This window comes from Arachis hypogaea, chromosome 1 (genome assembly GCF_003086295.3).
Source record: "Arachis hypogaea cultivar Tifrunner chromosome 1, arahy.Tifrunner.gnm2.J5K5, whole genome shotgun sequence".
In the NCBI taxonomy this organism is placed as follows: Eukaryota; Viridiplantae; Streptophyta; class Magnoliopsida; order Fabales; family Fabaceae; genus Arachis; species Arachis hypogaea.
Window position 1 is genome coordinate 13,223,962 of NC_092036.1, and position 23,543 is coordinate 13,247,504.

At 36.7% G+C, this 23,543-nt stretch overlaps 3 protein-coding genes and 1 long non-coding RNA gene across 6 annotated transcripts; 2 read left to right on the plus strand and 2 right to left on the minus strand.

The window, feature by feature from the left end:
* Nucleotides 1-1,083: 1,083 nt before the first annotated feature.
* On the plus strand, nt 1,084-5,052 carry LOC112797885 (uncharacterized). Its single transcript, XM_025840999.3, has 7 exons — nt 1,084-1,987; nt 2,070-2,215; nt 2,787-3,035; nt 3,250-3,384; nt 3,458-3,640; nt 4,014-4,175; nt 4,377-5,052. The coding sequence occupies exons 1-7, from the start codon at nt 1,621-1,623 to the stop codon at nt 4,800-4,802; spliced, it is 1,668 nt and encodes a 555-aa protein (XP_025696784.1). The 5' UTR covers nt 1,084-1,620; the 3' UTR covers nt 4,803-5,052.
* Nucleotides 5,053-5,699: 647 nt separating this feature from the next.
* On the plus strand, nt 5,700-7,226 carry LOC112797904 (uncharacterized). The gene is made up of 2 exons (XR_003199879.2): nt 5,700-6,353; nt 6,686-7,226. It is a non-coding gene; the product is annotated as an uncharacterized lncRNA (long non-coding RNA).
* A 3,101-nt stretch (nt 7,227-10,327) lies between these two features.
* Nucleotides 10,328-13,628, minus strand: LOC140184770 (uncharacterized). Of its 2 annotated transcripts, XR_011882442.1 has the most exons (3): nt 12,439-13,628; nt 11,368-12,355; nt 10,328-11,279 (listed from the first exon to the last, which is right to left on the minus strand). XR_011882442.1 is itself a non-coding variant. In XM_072237874.1 (2 exons), the coding sequence occupies exons 1-2, from the start codon at nt 12,701-12,703 to the stop codon at nt 11,862-11,864; spliced, it is 759 nt and encodes a 252-aa protein (XP_072093975.1). In that variant the 5' UTR covers nt 12,704-13,617; the 3' UTR covers nt 10,328-11,861. The 2 variants fall into 2 exon arrangements, 1 of the variants encoding a protein (XP_072093975.1); XM_072237874.1 differs by having other exon boundaries at nt 10,328-12,355; nt 12,439-13,617.
* Nucleotides 13,629-13,865: 237 nt separating this feature from the next.
* Nucleotides 13,866-22,553, minus strand: LOC112797875 (LRR receptor-like serine/threonine-protein kinase FEI 1). Of its 2 annotated transcripts, none has more exons than XM_025840988.3 (14): nt 22,156-22,553; nt 20,660-20,893; nt 20,297-20,432; nt 19,449-19,520; nt 19,270-19,341; nt 19,066-19,137; nt 18,739-18,810; nt 18,564-18,635; nt 17,381-17,460; nt 16,835-16,996; nt 16,403-16,735; nt 15,392-15,637; nt 14,803-14,936; nt 13,866-14,525 (listed from the first exon to the last, which is right to left on the minus strand). In XM_025840988.3, exons 2-14 carry the CDS (start codon nt 20,754-20,756, stop codon nt 14,307-14,309), a joined length of 1,767 nt encoding a protein of 588 aa, XP_025696773.1. In that variant the 5' UTR covers nt 20,757-20,893; nt 22,156-22,553; the 3' UTR covers nt 13,866-14,306. The 2 variants fall into 2 exon arrangements, with proteins under 2 accessions (XP_025696773.1, XP_029153532.1); XM_029297699.2 differs by having other exon boundaries at nt 20,297-20,427; nt 22,156-22,500.
* Between the last annotated feature and the right edge of the window lie 990 nt (nt 22,554-23,543).

The window sequence follows — 23,543 nt, forward strand, 5'->3', positions numbered from 1 at the left end:
TACAACAAACTGTCTTTGATCTACTCTAAACATACATCACATGCACGTTCATCATACTTCACTTTTTAATGCCAATTTAATACGGCAAAAACTAACTTAACTTATCTCGAACAATGGCGATATACACAACACACCACCATCAAGCAGTCCTTGTTCACATTGTCAAAACACCATTACGAACTTGGATAAACGTTAATGGAGGTGAAGAATATGAAGGGTTAGGTCGTAAAATCTAGGTGAGGGTTTGGGATACTTATAATTTTACAAAGAGAAAGGGAGAGGATACATTTTTTTATACAAGGTACCTACTGACGAATTCTAATTGTTTAACTGTAATTATACTTGAGATCTACCATTTCATGCGCTTGAGCCTACATATTTTGACATACTTTGGATAATTTCATCATGATTTGATTCTAATTATGGTTTTAGTTGCTTAATTCGAGGGGACCAATTTGATATAATATATACTATAAATTTAGGGACCTTTTTGACTTATAACAAAATTTTTGGGGACCTATTTGACTTTAGAAAGTCGAAGTTTCGAGAACCAGAGAACAAAGTTGAGGACGAATCTGTCCCCTCAAAATGGCGTCGTTTGGTGTTGTCCCAAAACGACGTCGTTTTAGCCACGTATTCAGGGACTAATCTGTCCTGAGCGTGACACGTGTTGCTTTACTTGACACGTCACACCTACAACCTCCACGTAGGAGAGAGAGTGTCGTGTTAACCGGTTCAACCTGGTTTGGGAACTTATATGGGATATATCTAGTATTCTTAGAGACCTGGGACCTAGTTAATTTTTTTAGGAGACAAATCTATCAGACCACCAAATCTTTGAGGACCTATTTGGAGTAATACTCTATATTTTATTTTGTTTAAATTTTGAATTAGTAAGACACTTGTCAACTATTCAAATAAAATACTTGTTGAATTAATCTATATATTTGTCAAGCATTAAATCTATTACTACTTTCCTATTATATATTAATTATTAATAGATTAATAGAAGATTGAGATTCATACTCGGTAGGCTTAAAAGAGATCATATCCTGCTAAGAAGTTGATCTGTGCCAATAAGTTGGCAAAAAGAGAGAATTGGACATTGAAATGGGCAGAGTGATATTCGGCCCTTCAGGCTTCAAGTGAGGGAAGTATCCCCGGCCCATAAACAATTATTGAAGACAAGACAACACGTGTCATAAGACAGGTGAATTACAGATTTACAGTTACTAGATAATTTGCTGCTGAAATGGTTGGCGCACGCTTCCATGATCGCTGGATTGCATCCTGCAAATCAGTTCCCAACATCACCAAATAAGATTTTGTTATGTATTTTCCCTTCACAAGATTGAAAACAGAAATCAGATTTATAATCAATATGAAAATAAAACTTTTGACATTCCAAACCTTAGAAATAAGTTTGAGATTTATCCAAAATTTTATGTGCTATAACTTTAACTCTCCATATTTTTAGTTAGGAGACAAAAAATTTTGGAAAGTAAATTTACGTGTGTCTTCAAAATTTCGTATTTTTTGCAAAGTAAATTTTGGATATTAGACGAGAATGAGATAAAAGAAGTTGGAAAGCGAGGGAAGTGGTGAGTGTACGAGGCAAGGATGGCTTTGTTGCTGCATTCTCCCTTTCTCCCCTCTCTCTCTCTCCGCTCACATCTCCACCCGAACCCTAACCCTAACTCTGCTCCCCATCGTTTCTTCCTATTCGTTATTCCCGTCACTTTTAATGCCGCTTTCCGATTCTCCGCTCACCATCGTCTGCTTCCATCGCCCTCCCCTGCCATCCCCTGCCGTCATTCCTTACTAACAACCCCTCTTCAGCTGCCGGGGGCTGCTCTGCGCCTCGCCGTTTCGGTGCTGCTGTTTCTCTGCTTCAGCTTCTGCCTCGGCGGCGTTCGAGCTTGTTCGGCATCTATGCCCTCTGTTGCCACCGCTGCTTCCTCCGTTAACGAGGATCAAACGGTTCAAGGTTCTCTTTTATGTAGTTACTTTTTCTGGAAACCCGAGACAATACGTATAGATTAATACATTTTCAATTTTTGCGGCTGCAGATGATGGCGATGAAAGAAAACAGGGTAATGAAGAAAATCTGGAACTAGAAGCAGCTTTTAATACTTGGAAATCCAAAACATTTGCATTGACTGTTCCTTTGAAAGTTGTTGCTCTACGCGGTTCTCTGCCTCCTTCGTGGATCAAGGTCTGGCCTTTCTGTGCCTATTCTCTGTTTTGCTTTCCTTTATCTCCATTGCTGCTTCCTCAGAACAACATTTCTGTTTGAATCCCTGCCTTAAATTGTATTCTTTTGTTATTACTTTACTTTACTCCCCAAATAATGCAGTGTTATCACCTTGGTCCTCCAAATACTTTTTATTCAATTATGCCCCGCAAACATACAAAGTTTCATCGACTCATGGATTAATCTCTGGATTAGGGATCTCATTTTCTACGCTAATCTCTGTCATTTTGATGGAGAATGATTCATTGCATGACCTTTTTGCATAAATAAGGGGAAATTTTTCTGGAAAAGAAAAACAAAAGGTTCCAAGGAGGCCAGGACCAAGGTGTTGTCTAACACTTGTATCTTTAGAGGATGTTTCTCTAAAACATTCCTATTCAATTTACAGTTCATCTTCTGACTGCTGAGAATGTACTAGTTCGTGATGAAGTTTCCTTCTGTTCTTTCTTTTCATTTCAAATAATTCATAGTTGTTTATACTGGATGTCAATAACTTACTCTGTAGTGTCATTTTTTTCCTCTTCATTCATAGGACTTCATAAATTCTCAAGGAAAGAGATTAAAGTTTAATGTGAAGTATCATGCCAGTCTTGATGGTATCTTTTCTGAGCTATCAATTCCTTTTACTAAAGGAAATCTCGGGCCTGCCTCTGCTTTGGCAGCAGATATTGTTGGAATTGGTGATTCATGGCTTAAAGTTGCCATTAAAAAAGCTATAATTGAGCCAATAAGGGATGTAGAAGATCAGGATTGGTTTAAAGGCTTAGATGAGAAATGGAAGGTAACAATAAATTATCTGTTTCTTATTATATCATGCTGTTCCACCCTTGACTTGTCGTGCAAAATTTATTCTTTAAAAGGCAAACTTTTTGTTTTCTGAGCTTTGTAGTGTGAAATAATGATTCTGCAATCATAAATAAAAATTTCTGAGTACCTTTGTTCCAGAAGTAAATCTCTTGAAAGTATAGTTTTATGTTCCTCTTACAAAATTCCAGGTATATCTACGCAGGAACTGTGAGGGAGAAATGGATCCTAAAGGTGACATATGGGCGGCTCCGTATAGATGGGGCTGCATGGTAATAGCATACAAGACAAATAAATTTCAAAAGCATAAGTTGGCTCCTATAGAGGTGAGTTGTCTTTTAATAGACCCGTTAAAACTCTTGCAAGGCATTTATGGGCTTATATAAACTCCAATTACAGGATTGGGAAGATCTGTGGCGGCCTGATCTTGCAGGGAAAATTGCAATGGTTGATTCTCCTAGAGAAGTTGTTGGTGCAGTTTTGAAGTATATGGGGGCTTCCTACAATGCAAAGAATATCAACTTGGAAGTCAATGGTGGGAGAGATGCTGTCAAGCTCAATTTGGCATTGCTTGCAAAACAGGTATCTGTACTGGAGAATCATTCAACTGTTTGCTGTCTTTTTATCCTGATTATGATAGTGATGCAGAGCTGTACAGATTAGTAGTTAAAAGTTACTATATTCTAAGACTAGCACTTTTAAAAGTGATTAGATTAAAGTCCATGAATGTTTGTGGAGTATGGACAGTATGGCCTTTATAAAGCTATTTGAGCTTAAGGTATAGAAAGTATAGAGGACCAGTCTCCTTGTACTCAAATTCAGCTTTCAATAAAGAAATTTGGGATGGAAAGGATTAATTTTTAGGCTTGTTGATCAGGAGGTTTTGATGCTGTATAAAATTTCCACTCTTTCAAAAGTTATCTATTAAGTGAAGACTAATAACTTGTCTTTGTAGGTCCGATTGTTTGATAGTGTAAACTACCTAAAAGCTTTTGGAGTTGGAGACGTGTGGGTAGCTGTTGGATGGAGTAGTGATGTTATCCCTGTTGCTAAGCGCATGTCTAATGTTGCAGTTATTGTTCCAAAGTCTGGAGCAAGTTTATGGGCGGATCTCTGGGTATGTCTCTTTTATGCGTTGTCTCCAATATCTTTTTAAAAATTGTTAGCAAATGTATCATGCTATTCTGATGTATTGATCTAATTCGAAAAAATATCATTAATCATGAACTTTATTTCCCATTAGACAATAATAGGTCACTAGGAATATATGATCTTGTTTTTCTTTTGTTATCCTTCTTTTTGTTTCCCACTTTCCTAGGCAATTCCTGCTGCCTCCAGGATTCAAACAAATCAGATTGGTGGGCGCATCAGGGGACCATCCCCCTTAATCCATCAGTGGATAGAGTTTTGTCTTCAGGCTGCAAGAGCACTGCCTTTTAAGCAGGAGGTAATCCCAGGTGCCTCTCCCTCTCAAATTCAAGATCATGCAGCCAATATGCCTGTGAACATGGAGTTTACCAAGGGTAGGCCAAGGCTAAACACCAATCTCATTGATGGAGCACCACCTCTGGACATTAGAAAAAGGTGCGAGTTTCTCGAGCCTTTATCTGACTCAACACTGTCGGATTATCACTGGTTGCTTGCCTCTATCCAAGAACCTGGCAATGGGGTGATTCACAAAATGTATCAGTACATTGCAATGGTGGCTAAATCTTCTGGGTGGTTTGGTTCAAAACTGACATGAATACGGAGCTGCTAGTTGTGGAATGGCTATAGAGGATATATATCTTAATGGTGAATGGTCTGGAATTTCTAACGCTGGCCATTTAGTTTGAAGATCGTGGAAGTCCATTTTCAGTATTACCGGCTAAGAGGTTGTGGTCAAGCCACAGGAATGTTATATTTTTCTTGGATGTACATCGGGTTCTTGCAATGTAATTTTTCTCAATGTTACTTTTATATATATACTGTCAAGTGAAAAACTAACACAATCATGAGCTGTTGGTTGTTGACCAAGTTTCATTGATAGGTGAATGCAACTAACCAACGTCAAGAACAAGAGCCATTCTATAATTAAACTTGGCTTGGTAAACCAATAAAAAAAAGGGAGCATTATAATGAAAAAATTGAAGCGGGCATTCGGTCAGATCATGATTTTTTTGAGTTTTGCCATCGGAAGCTTGGGAGGAACAACAAAAAGCGAAAAGTTGCAGGTCTAACTTCTTAACGCCTAGAAACAGATTCAACCCCTAATTTAGAAGAGAATTAATACAATCATAAGCCTATTAAGAAATTGCGGAAATTATTTAAAGAATGGAAGACAAAATGGTGCTGTTCTCATAAATGTGGATTTGCAAATTTCAGTAACCTGCAAAACACAGGTTACGTTTTGAGTACACCTGAAAATGGCAGAGCTGTTATAGGCTCCAAAACAGAACATGCGTTTGGCAGAGGAGGAAGTTCAAACCTCGAAACGTGTTCGTCTTGCTCCCTGAGCAAAACGCAATTTGCATTTGACAGGCCCCCATGTTGCATGAACGCCACGTATTTGAATAGCGTATTTGAAGAGGGTGGTGATGGAGTCTATAAAATCGAAACTGAAAGCAAAACACATGAAGCAAAGGTAAAAGAGGTGAAAGGGTTGCTGGGGTTTTAAGTTACAAGATTCTGTTAAAATTACACATTATTGTGTACTTGGATCATTTTCAATGGGTAAGTAATTTTTTTAATGTTTAATGATATATATATATATATATATTCGAATAATAATAATAATAATAATAATGTTATTGTTATTATTATAACTAGGAGTTAATAGTCAATTTCGTCCATAAAAGATGACCTTATCTCCATTTTGGTCCTCAAAAGATAAAATTAATCAAATTAGTCCTCCAAAAATAATTATGTTGGTCAAGTTCGTCCTTCTGTCATCTCAGTGGCTAACATGGCTAACGATCGCTAGTGGAATGTTAACTGTCCAAAACGACGTAGTTTTATTTGTTTTGACCCCAACCCCTAATACGACGTCGTTTGATCTCCAGAATGAATATTCAATCATTTCTTCCCATCACCACCTCTCATAGCAACCATGTCTCTGTTTCGCTCCAAAACCACTTGTTTCCTCTCTTCTCTCTGAAGCTCTGCCCTAAGATACTTGTCGAAGAATTGAACCTGCCTGTTCAGTTCACCATTCTGCAAAACGACATTTGCGGACGGGTTCGCACTAACAGAGTGCAAAGTTGGAGGACTCACGGAGACCAAACACCAGTGGATGAAGGCATCGTAAAGGTGAAAGGTAAAGCTTTAATTTTTTTTTGTTGTTATTTTTTGTGGCTTTGCATTGTTAGTGTGTATCATTGTATCTTGCTGAGTTAATATGGATTGTTGAGTTAGGTTAGGGTTTGGAATATAATTTGAAATACATTTGTCTGCTGATGTTGCTAATCAAGTTATGATATTAGGTAGAACATTTTTCTTTTGAAGATGGAACAACAAGTTTCAGGGTTATTTTGTTGTGGGTTTATGGGTTTGATGCATGTTCATTCTAGTGTTAGACTAATTTTTGTTATGATTATGACTAGGTTGTGTGATGTGGGTTTATGTTCTGGTGTTGCTCTGTTTTTGTAGATGGAAAGCCCTACAATGATTTTTGTATTTCACCATCGTGGAAAGTTTAAAAAGGAACTGAATGGATATCTATATTATGAGCCGGATAATACATAGGTTGTAATGTGCAAGGATTGTAGAAGGTTCCTGGTGTTCCCCTTGACAAAGGGTTGAAGAGGCTAGGCACGGATGCCGACTAGATTGTAATGAATGCCTCAGCCAAACCAGCTACAGCTGCATAGCATTTGTGCCAACTCCAAGTTTCAAGCCTCTATAAAAGAAAGATAAAGCCATTTGATTAGGATAATGTGTTTTGCTCCATGGTTGTTGTCTATGTTTTTATACAGGGCTATGTAAACAATGTGGTTGATTATCTTTTGTTATGGAACCTTTGTTTAGAAGGATTATGTTATATCCCTTTATTTAGGTCTATATATTATGTTATGGAACATTTGATTAGGTCTGTTATGATATGGATGCTTTGGTACCTATTGTGGTATATCCACTGAGACGATATTATGATAATGATTATGCTTATTAATGAAGACAATGTGTTATAATATATGAGTTTACATTTTTTAGCAACCCATTAGCATAATGGATAAATTAACTATCTTAAAATTGACTAATTTGATTAACATTATCATGAACAATAGAAGATAGATCCTCCTCTTGCATCGGTTTCAAAGTGTACTATTGTCTGTGTGTGTTCAATGGATAAATTATATGTTGAATTAAACACAACTAAGTTGAAATAACTCATTTCATTGATAAATTCAGTTTATCATTACATAATCAACTCTTTCAATCTCAAAAGTCTATCAACAGCCCAAACATAACATAACTTAACATCACTACTAGCTTTACTTGGATAAACATATGATCAAAAGGGATTCACCAATAACAGTTGATTTCCATGCCTGGTTATCCCTGTTACAAGCCTTCTCCGTTTGTCTCGCCATTTTGCATGGCACTTCCACTTCTGCATGCTAATTTAACCTTCCAATCTTCATAATCAATCTCTAGTTCTACATCAGTTTTTGAGACTCTCTTTGGACCTTCTGCAACAACTACATATTTATTTTCTTCAACCCATTTAAAAAAATTGCAGTGGCTCCCCTTCTGAAAACATTGAATAAAAAAGTTAAGGGTAAAGTACTAAATTAGTCACCTACGTTTGGGCGTAATTGTGTTTTCGTCCTTAAGGTTTAAAGTGTCATATTTGAATCCAAAAATATTTCATTTAACTTCAATTTAGTCCCACCGTGAGATCAAAGATAAATAATTAACGAAATGTCCTACATGACAGCAGTATAAGAACAAGGTCAATAATTTGGAGAATAAGTACAAGCTCCAGAGACACAAAATTAACCGTGGATGCATCAATACATGTATTTAACATTTTTCTTAGTTTTATAGAAAATATTTCATTTTAATTATAAGAAAAATGATAAAAAAATGTATTGATGCATTCACGGTTGATTTTGTGCCTTTGGAGCTTGTACTTATTCTCTAGATTATCGACCTTGTTATTATCCTGATGTCATGTAGGACATTTCGTTAATTATTTATCTTTGACCTCTGGTGGGACTAAATTGAAGTTAAATGAAACTTTTTTGGATTCAAATAGGACACTTTAAACCTTAATGACCAAAATAGGATTACGCCCAAACGTAGGGGACTAATTTAGTACTTTACCCAATCTCACATAAATGGTGAAAGCCAAGATGATGCTATCATTCATACAAAATTAAACTCACCTGCTAAACATATCTCGTCAGCAACACACATGGTATGCTAGGTGTAATTCGTATTGCCACTTCATGTTCCAGATCAGCAGATCGTTAACAGCAGCGTGAGAAAGTTAACGAAAGGACGAACGTGATTTAAAAAAAATATTCAAGGACTAATTTGATTAAAAAAAATCATTCAGGGGTGAAAATGGAGATCGCGTGATCTTTTAGGGACGAATTTGAGTATTAACCCCTATAACCAGTATTATTAGGATTAGTATATGTGTTATTATTATTATTATTGTTGTTGTTGTTGTTGTTGTTGTTGTTGTTGTTGTTGTTTGTTTTAGGAGAATAAGTATTGGATTAGTTATGATTAGTATATTCTTACATGTTTATAATAATGTATCTGTTAAAAATAAACGTTTTTTTATCATAACATTATTATTATTATTATTATTATTATTATTATTATTATTATTTATCGTTAATTTTTTTCGCAGGCTATCAGGAATTTGTTGCCCAGAAAATTAGATCCGCCAAAGACCTTTAACTGCATCACGTGTTTTGGTCGGGAGCCCAGTCCGCAGGATCACATATTAGGTAAGGTTAGTATACCCTGGGTCCGGCGGTGCAGAGATACCGAGCCGTGTGACACTCAGGAGTCTATTGAGCGTTACGTCTGGGAGCACATTTTCTGCGTGCTCGGAATGGTTGTGTTTCTGGATAAGTTGACCACTTCGTTGAACTCGAAGTTTCTACCGCTACTTCGGGATTTCCACCGGATTTCAGCATACAGTTGGGGGGCAGTCAGTCTGGCACACCTATACAGATCGTTGTGTCGTACATCACGATACAACTGCAAAGAGATGGATGGCCCACTGATACTGTTTTTTGTTTGGGCATGGGAGCGTATGCTGTTCCTGGCACCTATACCCCGCGATCAGCTCGTCGATGTTAGTATTCAACTCGCGCGACGGTATTGCCTTTTATTGTTATTGTTATCGTTATCGTTATTGTTATTGTTATTGTTATCATTTTTGTTAGGTGGAGTCATTGGCGCCGACATATAAGACATATGCCCATCAGTTTCAGCATCCAGCATATGCCCAGCAGTTTCAAGGCCCGTCATATGCCCAGCAGTTTCAGGATCCGGCATATGCTCAACAGTGGCCGACATATCAGCAGCAAGCAGCATATATACCAGAAGCACAGTCGCCTCAGGCACCTGAGCCCTACATACCATAGCTGGTGATTCCAGCCGATGGTCACTTTAGTTCGTTGGGTGGATCTGACACCATCAGCTTCTCTCAGATCTTGAGAGATACAGATTTTCTATCCCCACCACCACCGCAGGAAAGGCCTGCTGCATCTCAGCATTTTGGTGGTCGTCGCGGCACTTCAGGTCATGCCAGTGACTTCGACTTTGATGATCCGACCATTGATGTAGATCCGCCCGGTCCTTCCGCACCACCACGCAACCAGTTGTTTGATTTGAATGAGTACCCGTACCAGAAAGAGGGAGACTTGGGATATGACTTGCAGCACTGGTTTGATCTTGGTAGAGCGAGTACTCCGGGGATGAGTGGCTCCGGTTTGTATGACATTGGTGGTGCGAGCATGACAGATTTCGGTGGTTCTGACGTTGGCAGTGGGCTTGACGCCGGTGTGTCGCAGGGTCATCCGTATAACTTATGGACACACACATACAGATTGCACCTCAGGACAAATACACCCCATCCTTGTATGCGAAGAAGGCACCGAGGAAGTAGTCTGTTGCATTTGATATTGTATTCAGTGTTGTATTCAAATTTGTATTCAGTGTCGTATCTTATATTTAGATGGTTGTGTTCAGTATTATTATTATGACATATTTAGCTTTATTCCCGTGTAACTCTGTTTGGATCGAAAATGTTTGTTCCCTAAAAAATTAAATACTGAGGTTAAAAACTTTATTTATTATAAATTATTAACTAGGTTAAAGTAAATGACGAGCTTACAAAAAAAGTAACATATAATTGTGAAGTAAGTCATAACAAAGTTACATTGAAAAGCTTAACCACTAATAACCTCTAGCGGAGCTTAGACCTGCGCGCTGAGGACATCGGCTGCGGCTATGTCCCTCGCGTCCACAAATAGTGCACCGGCGAGGACCACGCATATCACGCGAATTTATCTCATTCAAGTAGCAGGTTGACTTCGGTCTTCCTTTCGTCGCGCACCTTAATATCCAGTTGGCGATCACCTTCGCTCCTTCGTATCTATCCCACGTAGAGGGGTCACCCATCGGAACAAATTCGCCTCTATACACCTTGCAAATTTAAGACATCTTGTGCACATCGTGCACGTACACTTGCCAATCAAGATGCTGGTTGGCACAACATGCAAGCACGTGGCGACATGGAAGTCGCTCGACCTGGAAATGGCCACAGTCGCAGTGTCATTGCGCAAGGTTAACCGTGTAAATGGTACCATCTTACATTTCGCGAACCTCAAACACCTCGTTGCGCCTGTCGAATTGGTTGACTACAATATTTCCTGCACGTCAAAAGCTTTCTTCCACTCTCTTCGTGCAAATTCTGAATACATGAATCCGCTGCGGAGACGCTCATGAGCCTCGATACTCTTCCGAGTGAACAACTCATTCAGCCGATAGAAAGTTGACCGGACAAGGGCAGTCACAGGAAGGTTGCGTACACCCTTTAGGACAGAATTTATGCACTCTACCAAGTTTGTCGTCATATGTCCCCAATGATGACCTCCATCGAATGCCAACACCCATCTCTCAACACTGATCCCATCGCACCATTGAGTATATGCCTCACCCCGCTCTTTAAACCTTTGGTAGTTTTTGTCGTACTCCTGCTCTGTCCTAGAATAGCCTGTTGAACAAACCATTTAATCATAAGCAGATGCCACAAATTTACTATAAATAGAACCATAACAGCGAGTTGAAATTCATGTGTTCACCACGAGTTTGTGCAAATATGGAGCCTTGAACCTCCTTAAGAAGTTGGACCCGATGTGCCTGATGCAATACATGTGCCACGCCCTTGGTGGTGACTATGCACCGTTACTGCGAGCTATTGCAGCGTCGATGGAGGTATGGCAGTCAGAAAGAATACCCACACCATCAATGGTAACAACATATCTCCGCAAATTGGTTAGGAAAAACTCTCACGCGTCTGCTGTCTCGTCCTCGACAATCGCAAATGCAATAGGCACAATGTTTTTATTCTCATCTTGTGCAACCGCTACCAGAAGTGCACCTTTATATTTTTCGTACAAGTGTGTGCCATCAACCTGCACTAGTGGCTTGCAGTGTCTGAATGCTACAATACACGGATAGAAGCTCCAAAAAATGCGGTGCAAAACTCTTACACCTTGAACCTCCTCACTCTCACGGTAAACAGAGAGCGTTTTAATTTGAACACGAGACCTTGGCATCTTCACTGTCATTGCTTTCAACCATACTGGCAGAGTCTGGTAAGAAACTTCCCAATCACCAAAAAATTTTGCGACAGCTTTCTGCTTTGCCAACCAAGCCTTGTGTAACTCACAGTGTAGTTGAACCTGCCTTGAACTTCTGCAATAATATACTTCACCTTTATCGAGGGGTCTGCTTCGACCAACGGTCTAATGGCATCTGCAATTGTGTCTGAGTCCAACCTGGCATGATCTTGTGAAATCGTGCCCATGGTGCACATGTGCTTGCCATTGTATCTCCTGATCTCCCAACAAGCTTTTTTTTGAATCAAGCTAGCTCGGATAAGCCAGTCGCACCCTGCACCATACCCCTTGCATTTCGCATTGAATGTCTGCGGCTCAAACTCATACACAGTGTAATCAACTCCTCTAGAGATGGTGTAGCTTTTGAATGCAGATATCACTAACTCTCTCGAACCAAATTCTATTCCGACACTAAACTCGCCATCTTCCGCCGCAACGTTGCCTTCACCTACGACATGCGCACCACCATCAGTCAGACTAGGCAAATAATTTAAGCACTACAGAAAACTTGAGTTAATATTCATAACATACCCGTATTCGCATACTCAGGAAATTTTGAGGCATGCATGGCTTCGATATCTAGAGTCCGCATAAAAGACGGAACACCAAACGGGTGTTGGCTTACAATGGCATTCGCTTCATTTTGCACCGTCGGATTGCCTGCCAAGTCTCCGTCATCGTTTTTGTCATCGACTTCATAGTTAGCTTTGAATTCCTCTTCGCTGTCATTATTATCTTCTTCCCAATCTATATCCCCGAGCTCATCAACATTGACCTCGTTGCCGACCATACCCATCTCCGACTACTGTTCAAACTCAACGTACAACTCTATCATCGGCACGTGAGATCGGGTTTGTTGATAAATATACATCTGCTGCATACTGGCATCGTTAGTGATGTGCATTATTTGAAACTATATTACCCCACCAAATACTTGCACAGGACTTCTGTATAAAAGATTGCTCACTCTTTTCAAAATGTGGCTTTAAATGTTATTACAAAGACCATTTTGCAACTCGACAAAACTCATGGTATATGGAATAGCAAATGACAACGGACATTCACAAACAAAAGTCACACCTTCATGTGTGTTTGTTATAACCTCACCGTTATAATATACTCGCAAGTTTGCAACACTTTCCATAACTTCAACTTCAACTAACTCTATTTTTTTGACACAGTTATTTGCCAAAAGAGCACCCCGCTAAGGACTTTATGCAAGAAAGAGTAAGAGGAGAAGTGAAAATGAAGATGAATGAAACTGGATTTCGTATTTACAGGCAAACTTGTGGATTTAAATATTATTTTGTGTGCAAAATGCAACCTGCATTTTGGGGCTTCCAAGAAAAAATTTCTGACACTAACAAAACGCAACCTGCGTTTTATAGACTTCAAAAAGCTTTGAATTTTCTGACTTAGTAAAACGCAACTTGCGTTTAGCCTTAAACCAAAATAAAAAAAAATGAAAAACCCAAAACGTAAGCTATGTTTAGTGTATTTCAAAATTAAAAAAAAAATAAACAAATACAAAACGCCACTTGCGTTTTTGTCTCAAGCTATGTTTAGTGTATTTCAAAATTAAAAAAAAATAAACAAATACAAAACGCCACTTGCGTTTTTGTCTCTGACCCATAGCAGTGCAATATTTTGGCTTCCTTCCATTTCATGGTGTATCACGTTACTTGTTTCCATAAGCAAAAAAAAAAAAAAAAAAAAAAAAGCCAAGAAATTGATCACATGGCGTACTGGTGTAGGAAAGCATTTCCAATGTCGACATTAAGACTTTTGCATAGGCAACCTTTTAAATTTCCTGCAGGTACTGAGGCTAGAAAGTAGAAACTATGCTCCAGCTGTTATGCAATCTCCGCTGCAAACTCGTCTAAACTGTCAATATCAGTGCAGTGTAACCCCAGAATAGCAGTAATAACAATCCCAAAGGAGACATACAACAAACAATGTACAATAAGGCACGTACAAATCACTGCACGTCTCAGCTCTCAATAAATAAATTCTTCTACAAGAACATATGTTACAAAAATATGAATACTTCCAAAGCTGGGAGTTATCAATCAATTTAAACATATTTCATATACACTTTAATTCAGGTAAATAAATGCGATGACAATTACAAACCCTAGCAGAAATCCGCTCACAAGGAATGGTGGAACTTGGATCTAAAAAAATGCATCAATCCATGCTCTCTGAAAAAAGGTTTGTTTCTTAACTTCTGTCAGAAAGTCGAGTAATGAAACATCCATCATTCGTCACAAATCTGCTTTGAGAAAAAAGGTTTGATTCTGAACCTCTTTCAGGGTTTCACTGCAGGCTAGTCATTGTGAGACGGGTGCATACTCAATACATCACTTCGATTTTGTTTATCTTATTGTTTTTGCAAGCACCTAGTCAGAGCTTGAGTCATAGAAGTCACTTGGGCATGGGGTCATGATCTCTGACTCAAAGAACTGGACCACTCGGTGCATATTCGGTCGGTCCTCTGGATTTGATGAAACACATTGAATAGCCACAGAAAGCAAGGCATCAAGGGTCTCCATCTGCACCCCCTCGCATAGTGGATCCACAATTTCCCGTCGCCTATTTTCCGAAATTAGAAAATTCAACTGCAGCAATGGAAAATAAATTGCATTAAAAAGCCAAATAAAAGTTACTAGCTTGCTTTATTATTACAAATCAGCTACACGACTTGTGTACTATATCAGATGATAAACATGCATAATTAACTCATAGGAGTTGACCGAATACCCCCACCCACTCTTCTTTTAAACCAACTCTGCTAGTTACATTGGGGACAAGCTTGTTTAACAACATAGGGCAATGTAGTCTCAATTTTCAGGGAATATTGTCAGACAAAGATTTCTAGTACAGAGCATGCCTTACCCAACCAACAACATTGAGGCCCTTTTCTATAAATGATGCATCTGTTGGTCGCTTTCCACTCAGAACTTCAAGAGTCAGGACCCCAAAACTATAAACATCACTCTTGTCAGTTGCTCTACCACTTTGCATATACTCTGCCATGAAATACAGAGGCTTGGTCAGACTACTAAGAAAACCATAGACTAAAATTAAGTACAGCGACTTTTTTTACCAACTTAAATATAAGTAAAATCTACAGCCATAGATCTACAATTGATCATGATTGGAATACATTTCAATAAGTTCAATCTTCATAACATAAGGGTCAGAAGAACATAGGATTAACATCATTGCATAGATTTTGAAAGAAGTGCAATTCATAATTTAATACATCATGAAAGGAAAAGAATCCATGTTATTATGGTGTGTGAGCCATTACCCACCTTGATTTATAATAATAATAATAATAATAATAATAATAATAATAATAACACAAAAAAGACAAGCCAAGACTCAGAGTAATATTCATGCAGTTGTAGATCTTGAAGATCTTATACATATACTATCATCCATGATCATGCAAACAGCATATCCATCCTACATTGCTTACCTGGTGCAAGATAACCAAACGTTCCAGCTACAATAGTTGTGATGTGAGATTCTTCATCCTCTAGAAGTTTTGCGAGTCCAAAATCAGACACCCGAGCATCAAGGTTTCCATCAAGCAAAATGTTGCTTGATTTTATATCACGGTGTATGATCCTAGGGGAGCAATCATGGTGTAAATAGGCGAGCCCTTTTGCAGCTCCAATGATTATATTCAAGCGAGCATCCCAGTCTAGTTGCTCAGATTTTTCTGTGTAGTGGCAGCACAAAAATATCGTTTACCCCAATAAATCTTAAACAGTGAAGAGGACACTCTTAAGCTCCAACATGAAGTTCAGGAACAAATTGCATAAAAGAGCTTTTACCATTTAAGTATTTCCTTAAAAAGTTATTTTTCAGCAAGATTTGAGTACCAAAAATTGTACAATATACTTTTTCAGATCTTGGAATTATATTAAGTTTTCAACATTCATCCTGTCTGTTGGCAAATGTTTTCAAGTTTATCAGCCACAAATGATACTATAAAGGGCAACATGAAAAGAACTGGCTATCTTGAGGTAGCAAGAACTCATTATTTTTTTAAGCACCACTCTTTGTTTTAGTGTAAACAAGGGAAGATTGACTGAAAATTTGTAATTTATAATAACTTGTGTCAAATGCATCAGAATAATCCTCAGAAAGGACACATTTGAGTTGGTGTTTCATGACAAAAGACATTGCTGATTCACATGTTCAATCTCTACGGAAACAAAAAAATGTCAATAATATATATGCTTAAATAACATGGATGATTCTGCAGTGTGACCTATCTGGAAAGTTTTATATGTTTACTTAATTTAAAGGTTAAGCTGATTATCATCAGAGATAAACAATAAAACACACACAAAATCATACAAACAAATAAAATGACACAAACAAACATATATAAGCATTGATTTCGTAATCATAACATCTCCACCTTAAATGATTACATAAGAAGAGAAATATACAAGTGTTTCAAATATGACGATCTTACCGTGAAGAGCTTCATCAAGACTGCCACCAGGTAAGTAATCATATATTAACAACTTTGATGTAGGTGAATTGCAATATCCCCGCAAGTTCACTAGATGGCGATGTTTTATGCTTCCCAGAATTTCAAGTTCTCTCTCAAAAAACCGATCGAAACCCTCATTTAACTTCACAATCCTTTTCAAAGCAAACACATTCCCATCATCCATTGCAAGTTTGTAGACTGTTCCAAACCCTCCAACCCCTATTATGTGTTCCTCATTCAAAGTCTCTAGTTTCTTAATGATATCTTTTGAAGAATAAGGTAGATCTCCGTGAAACATCACAATTGATGCACCTACAAGATATTAATTCAGGGGTCAAAAGTGTCAAGGATTTGTCAATGCATAATAAAGTCAGATTAATAGGCCTAAAAGAAACACAAAGGTCTACGCACCTTCACCCACATCCATTGCCAGACTTATTCTGTCCTTTTTACCAAACTTCTTGTAAAGAAAACAACCCCAGAAACACATCAGTGCCACCGAAAGAAGAGCACCCACAGTTGCTGATGCGCTGATAAGTAGCCGACCTGAATATTTCTTCTTTCCATTTTGATCTACACGCAGTAAAACGATGTTAGTCCACAATGTGACCCAGTTTAGCATGCAATATCATCCAACATGAATCATACAAGCAAAAATTATCTAGTTCACTCAGGACAGTGCCAACATATCAAGAGGCAGACAAATAAGTTGGATTTGCCTCCCATTGTTTAAATAATACTGTTGAAAATGGAAAAGGTATCTTGGTTCCACAAATGGAAAATAGTATTATAACCACATTTCTTTCAACTTTCTATTTTTCACTCAAGCAAAGATAACGCCATGTTGTTCAGAAAACTGAAGATCAAATTGGAAAAACATATAGGTAAAAATCGGCATATATATATATATAGGAGAAGCAAACCATTACACCATTGATCATAAATATGCCTCGTTACCTGAGGTTGGAGATTGAGGGTTTGATCCAGGACATGTCACATCAATTTGCACCCCACACAGACCACGATTTCCAATGAAGCTGCAATAAGCCATACTTATTAAAATATTGAAATATCGATGGTAGACTATTGCATTAGGATAGTTTAAACCATTGATCAGTGATTATGTATATATAAACACAAAGCTCCGAGATAGATCATTCAATATACATATTTCACCAGAACAATATAACTTCAAATATCAAATAGGATGGTTTCACGAAGGAAACAAACAAAAAACTTCTACTTTATGTTCATCTTTTTGTACCAGAAGGCAATACAGTAGTCACATTGCTTTTAGAAAAGAAAAACATAAATAGACCAGAAACATAATTTTGAATTTTGAAACGTAACTTGCAGGTGGACTGCATTTAAGCATTCCTACTAAAATTTTGTCCGGTCAAAATAAAATGAAATTTTATAGTAACAATCAAAATAAGGGGAAAAGTTAGTGATGCGTAAGTCATCAGAAGAACATGATTTTCTTTTTTTTTTTTCTGGATAAAAATATGGTTGATTTTAATAGATGACATTCCAACAATTAATAAAAATATATGAAGTTTTAAGGAAAAGCCAAAAATTAATGTAATCCAAAATTGACCAGAAATTAGGATGATAACTCTCCATGATCAATGCCTCAGTTCATTATTTTCAAATAGTGGATCCAAGTGTTGATAAATGCCTGACTTCCTGCAAACATATATCTCTTATTTTACTTTATAGTAGACCCTACGCACGAATTACTATATTGCATGCATAATTAGCCACATTTCATGCAGCAATCATAGTTTAAATATATAAAAGCATTCCAAGATCTCCATAAGAGCTTAAGGTTTTGAGAGAGTATGCTAAGGAGATAGTAATAGATCCTCTTTGACCAAGTGGTCAAATGTTCAATCCTTTTAACCCTCCTTCTTCATAAATAAGTTCAAATTTAACAAATGGTAAATAGGTCTATGTATTTCGCATTATTTGATAAATCCATTCCAATGATTCCACCGTACAACTTCTGCTTCCAGGTAAGTTCATTCTTTGACAATGTGTTCTTAATAACAAAAGATAAAATGACAGCCAAAATAAGTTAAGAGAAGCTGCAATTTTAAAGAATTTAAATAGATCTGAAGACAGGAAAAGATACACTTACGAGCTTCCAGTAAAGTTGGCAAGCACACCATCAGACGGTATTGGTCCAGACAGAAAATTGGATGATAAATTGCTACAGAGCACCAAATATAACCATAATTCAATTTTAAACATCACGTCAACAAAGGGTTTGAATAAGGAAACAAGAACCACATAAGGAAAACAAGATTACATACAAATTTTTTATGTTGTACAATTTTCCAAGCAATGCTGGTATGTTTCCACTGAGGGAGTTGCTTGATATATCCCTGCAGAACAGGAAAACATGAGTTTGATCTGTCACACTGGACCATCTTAATGTACGACTATGCGACTCGGGCACTAGACAACACTTGTATATTCCCTTTTTTTTTTATAGTTGGTCTGCTTGGTCTTAGGTCATTTTTTCTTCAAAAAATGAAACCAACGAATAAAAATTACAATAACCATAGTGCTTCTTTCTGACCCAAACAATTTTTAATGCAAAGCAAAACAGGGAGCATAAACCAGAAAGAGAAACTCACAAACTTTGAAGCTGTGAAAGATTTCCTATTTCGCCTGGAATCATGCCACTAAGGTAATTTTCCTGTAGATATCTGTACAATCCAAATCAACAGCTATTACCAACAATCAACAATTAGGATACTCAGTTTAATCTTAACGAGAAGGGGAAGGGAGTGGAAACGCTGAGACAAAAACTTGGCATATGATTCAAAGGTGACACTTACAATCCCTGCAATTCAGTGCAGTTTCCCAGTTCTGATGGAATGGTCCCATAGAAGTTGTTGTTGTGAAGAGCACTGCAATACCAAAAAAGTTACTAGTTCATCAAATAAAGCAAACAAGAAAACGTTGAAAACAACATTTAAAAATATAAATATACATTCAAAATGGAAACAATACTTACAGAACCCTCAAATGATCTAGCTTTCCAAGGTCAGCTGACAAAGACCCACTTAACTTATGGTGAGATAAAGCCCTAGAATATCACAAATCAAAACTATGTTAAATATAGAATCATAGACAAGTTTTTCAAACTGCCTCTTGTAATGCCTTGAAAGTACAGTTTTCTGGAGAAAAAACTTGTATAACATGATATAGCATAGAAAAGTTTCATAACATGAGTATACCACAACTTTTCTTAACTTGGAAACTGACCAGTGAGACAAAAGAGAGAATTTAAAATAAATAGATAATTAATTAATTATATAAAACTGGTAGACTCAATAGGGTATAATGCATCATAAATTAAAGTTATCATTGCTATAAAATTTGTAAACTAAAACAATGGGAATCTGGTCAAGGCCTAAATTTTATGAATGATTCACAAGTAGTAAAAGCTTCAAGGATAAAACGTTTCTTTAGAAAAATATTCTAAATCACAATATAAATTCCCCACATGGTAATGGCAAAAAGACTTCTGATAGAGGGCTCCATAGAAGTTGTGGATGAGTGGTCATAAACATTCTACTGGCCAGTGTAATCTGGTTTTCTTTAATGATAAACCAACATCATATATATATATTTTTTTAAAAGAACCAGCGTCTTAGTATCTTAAATCTAACTCTCTGATAAGATAAATAAATTGCTCTAAATGAAAGATGTGATAAGATAACCAATAATTATTCAATTGAAACAAGATAGGTATACTTCTTTTACTGTTAGGCTTCAGCACTGATAGTATGTGTCTTAAAGTTTAAAATATAATGACACGAAAAACAAGCAATAACGATTAGAATAATTTTAGGAACTCACAGATGGGTTACTCTCTTGGTTTTTGGATCACATCTCACTCCTTTCCATTTACATGGGTCAGGATCCTCTGGCCTCCACTGTAACAACACACCATCTGAGCTAACAACTGATGTCCTGAAGCTGAGAAGTGCCTGACCTAAAACAATGAAAAACAATGTACTACCAATAAGACAACCCAGGAGTCAGGAAGTTTCGCATAAAAGACTAAGGCAATGATAATTTCGACCGAGTCCCACACCAGAAGAAATTCAGGTAAGCATATTAAAAAGCCATATACATCGGGGAAGTAAAAAGCTATACCCTAACAAGGAATAGCTGACTTTTTAGTCACAAATGGGAGGTAAAAAGAAGTATACTATATACCATCAGGACTGAGTGCACCATTTTCATTGATCAGAATATTTATCATCAGACCATAAAGAAGCCATAGCCATTTCTGTTTCATCAGACAAATGCCCATAGCAACACTGTCCAAGCATAATATAGCTACCAAGAGTCATCTGAGAAAGAAGTATTCCACCATGTAGTTATCTTGGTAGTTATGATACCAGCAATTGGAGAAGAATGAAGACACTGCCTGCTATGGAATGCAGCAAACTTGAAAAGACAAATGTTATTAGATACAAATTAAGCAAGAAAGATGAGAAAGAAAAATCAACTTCTGCTATTATGCATAGCATATCAGCAGTTTCTATGTAACTTAAAATAAGAAACAGTTTAAATCGCTTATACATGAAATCTCAACAAGCATATCTTACACAAGACAAGTGTTCTGTCAGTTTCATATGAAAAAGTGTCAAACTAAGACATGCAAAATACCGTAAGTCAGCATCCTCGATTCTTTTAGCAAATACAAAATAAAAATAAGCAAATGATTGGATCTACGTTACAAAAGTTTCAGTTCACACTTTTGAACATTACAGTTCTATCAGAAAACTGAATTATTTGGAAAATAGTATACTACCAAAAAAATGGCCATAAGGCATACTGTTTCCTCAAAACTTATTAAACGAACCCCCCACTTAAAGATCCAAACTTCAATGAGATAAAACACCAAAGAATCTGTAAGGAAAAAGATAACAGGATAAAACACCGCGTTCCCACATCTGTGTTCGGGTAACCTACCTTAAGAATTGAAAATCATTAAATTATGATCACATTCACAGAATTCATCAAGGCAGTAGTCATTTTTCAAAAATGCAAACTGGTTAATAATTAATTATTAAGGGACCACTTCAAGTCATCGTAATATGTTGTCGGAAAAGGAAAACACATAGTTAAACACAGAAAACCAATAAAGAGCTGAACACACACAAAACTAAACAAACAAAAGGAAAATCCACAGGTTTTGCCGAACAGTGAATTTAACTTAAAACAACAGATGAGTAGAGCAGGATAGAAGAGATTTTTATCAAGCTTCATCACAGAATCTATTGTATGATAAGAAAATACTGCAACCAAACAAACAAACCAACATACTATTCCGACCATAAAAGTAAAGCAGAAAATGTGACTAAACTAGATACACCGTAGAAATCTGTGAACAATATCTAAGCCAGTTAATCGCCCCTGCGTATCCGATAGAGCTATTTATAAGGTAAGTTGATTGATGCAGCACCAGAAGCATCAACATTATCCTCTCACTATACGTTATTATTAAAATTTGATAAATCATAACAAGGAATAATATATCTTCTTCATCCTGAGCTTAAAATGTACTATTGAAGCTTCTCATTTGATAAATCCCCAATCGAAGACAATCGGAGTAAAACAGACCTCAGAAACTAAATTCGAAGACCTACCTACTTACTTGTAAATACAAATTCAGCAAAACGAGAGAGAGAGAGAGAGAGAATTACCAGTTACAAGTTGAAATGCGAATGCGCAATGGTTGGATAGAGGTGAGGCGGAAGAGATATTTGGATCGGCGATGATATTTGTTTTGGGGAGAGAAAATGGATTTCGATCTGCGATGAGAATGGAGGTGGAGGTTGAGGTTGTGGTTGAGCTGTAAAGAGAGAATAACAACAAAACCAACACTCACTCGCTCGCTCTCTTACTCTAATAAGTAATGAGGCAGCAGTAAGTAGAAGCTTGTTTTGTTTTGTTTTGTTTGGTTTGCTTGATTCCCCTTCCCAACTCCCAAGTGAAGAAGCAAGAGAGTGTGAGTGGGTGCCAAACACTCATAAGTACTGTTACTATTTACTAAGTGAGAATGTGTGGCCGTGCATACTTAAGCAATTTGAGATGGCAGCAAGCAAACCCATGGCAAATTGGCAATCACCCAAAGGTTGTGTGCCACTGGCACGTGTCATTACTTGCCACCGACGCCCACTTCACCCTTTTCAACATTTCTACATTTATTTAAGTCTTACTACCGTCGACTCCGTGTAATTTATCCCGTTAACCTAAATAAGAAATGATATTAAGTATGTCTTTCATCGCATAAAATATGACATTTTTTGTCTTTATAATTTTTTATTTTTTCATCCATAGAATTTAAACATCTTAATTGTTGTCATCAATTTTATTTATTAAATACTAACATCAGAAAATAATCATTTCTAACTATAAAATAATTAAAAGATGACAAAATTTATCATAAAAAAATAAAATCAATATTATATCTATAAAAAATTAATTTTGTTCAACAAAAATAATTAATTATTAAATTTTTTTATTAAAAAAATTAAATAAACTTACCTAAAAAAATCAAATTACTTTCATTAGAATTTAGATTCGTATACATGATAAGATTTTCATTTAATTCTGAATATGATCCTAATATTATAATAAAGTGAAAATTTAAATATAGTTAACTTCACATAAAGTTTATAACAAAGAGCCGTTAAATGAAAATTTAGTCAAATTTGATCTCAGCAATCAACAACTTCACGTTTTCACCAATAAATAAAGGTGAAAATTCAGGTGCAGTCGACTTCATGTGAAATTGATAGCTTTTAGATGAAACTTTAGTCAAATCAACTAAATCATCTAATAACTCTCAATTATCAACTTCATGTAAAGTCAACTGCACCTAAATTTCTGCCATAAATAAATCACTAAATGGGTATGCCAAAATTTATTAAGTTTAATAAAATAGACTTCATGTATACTTGAAAACATTAATAAAAGGAAACGACAACAAAATAAGCAAAATACCGAGAAGACACATGTAAAAACAACAAAAAACACTCGCATTCACCGTCTATATGATATTCTATATAATGCGCATTCCTCGGCCAGC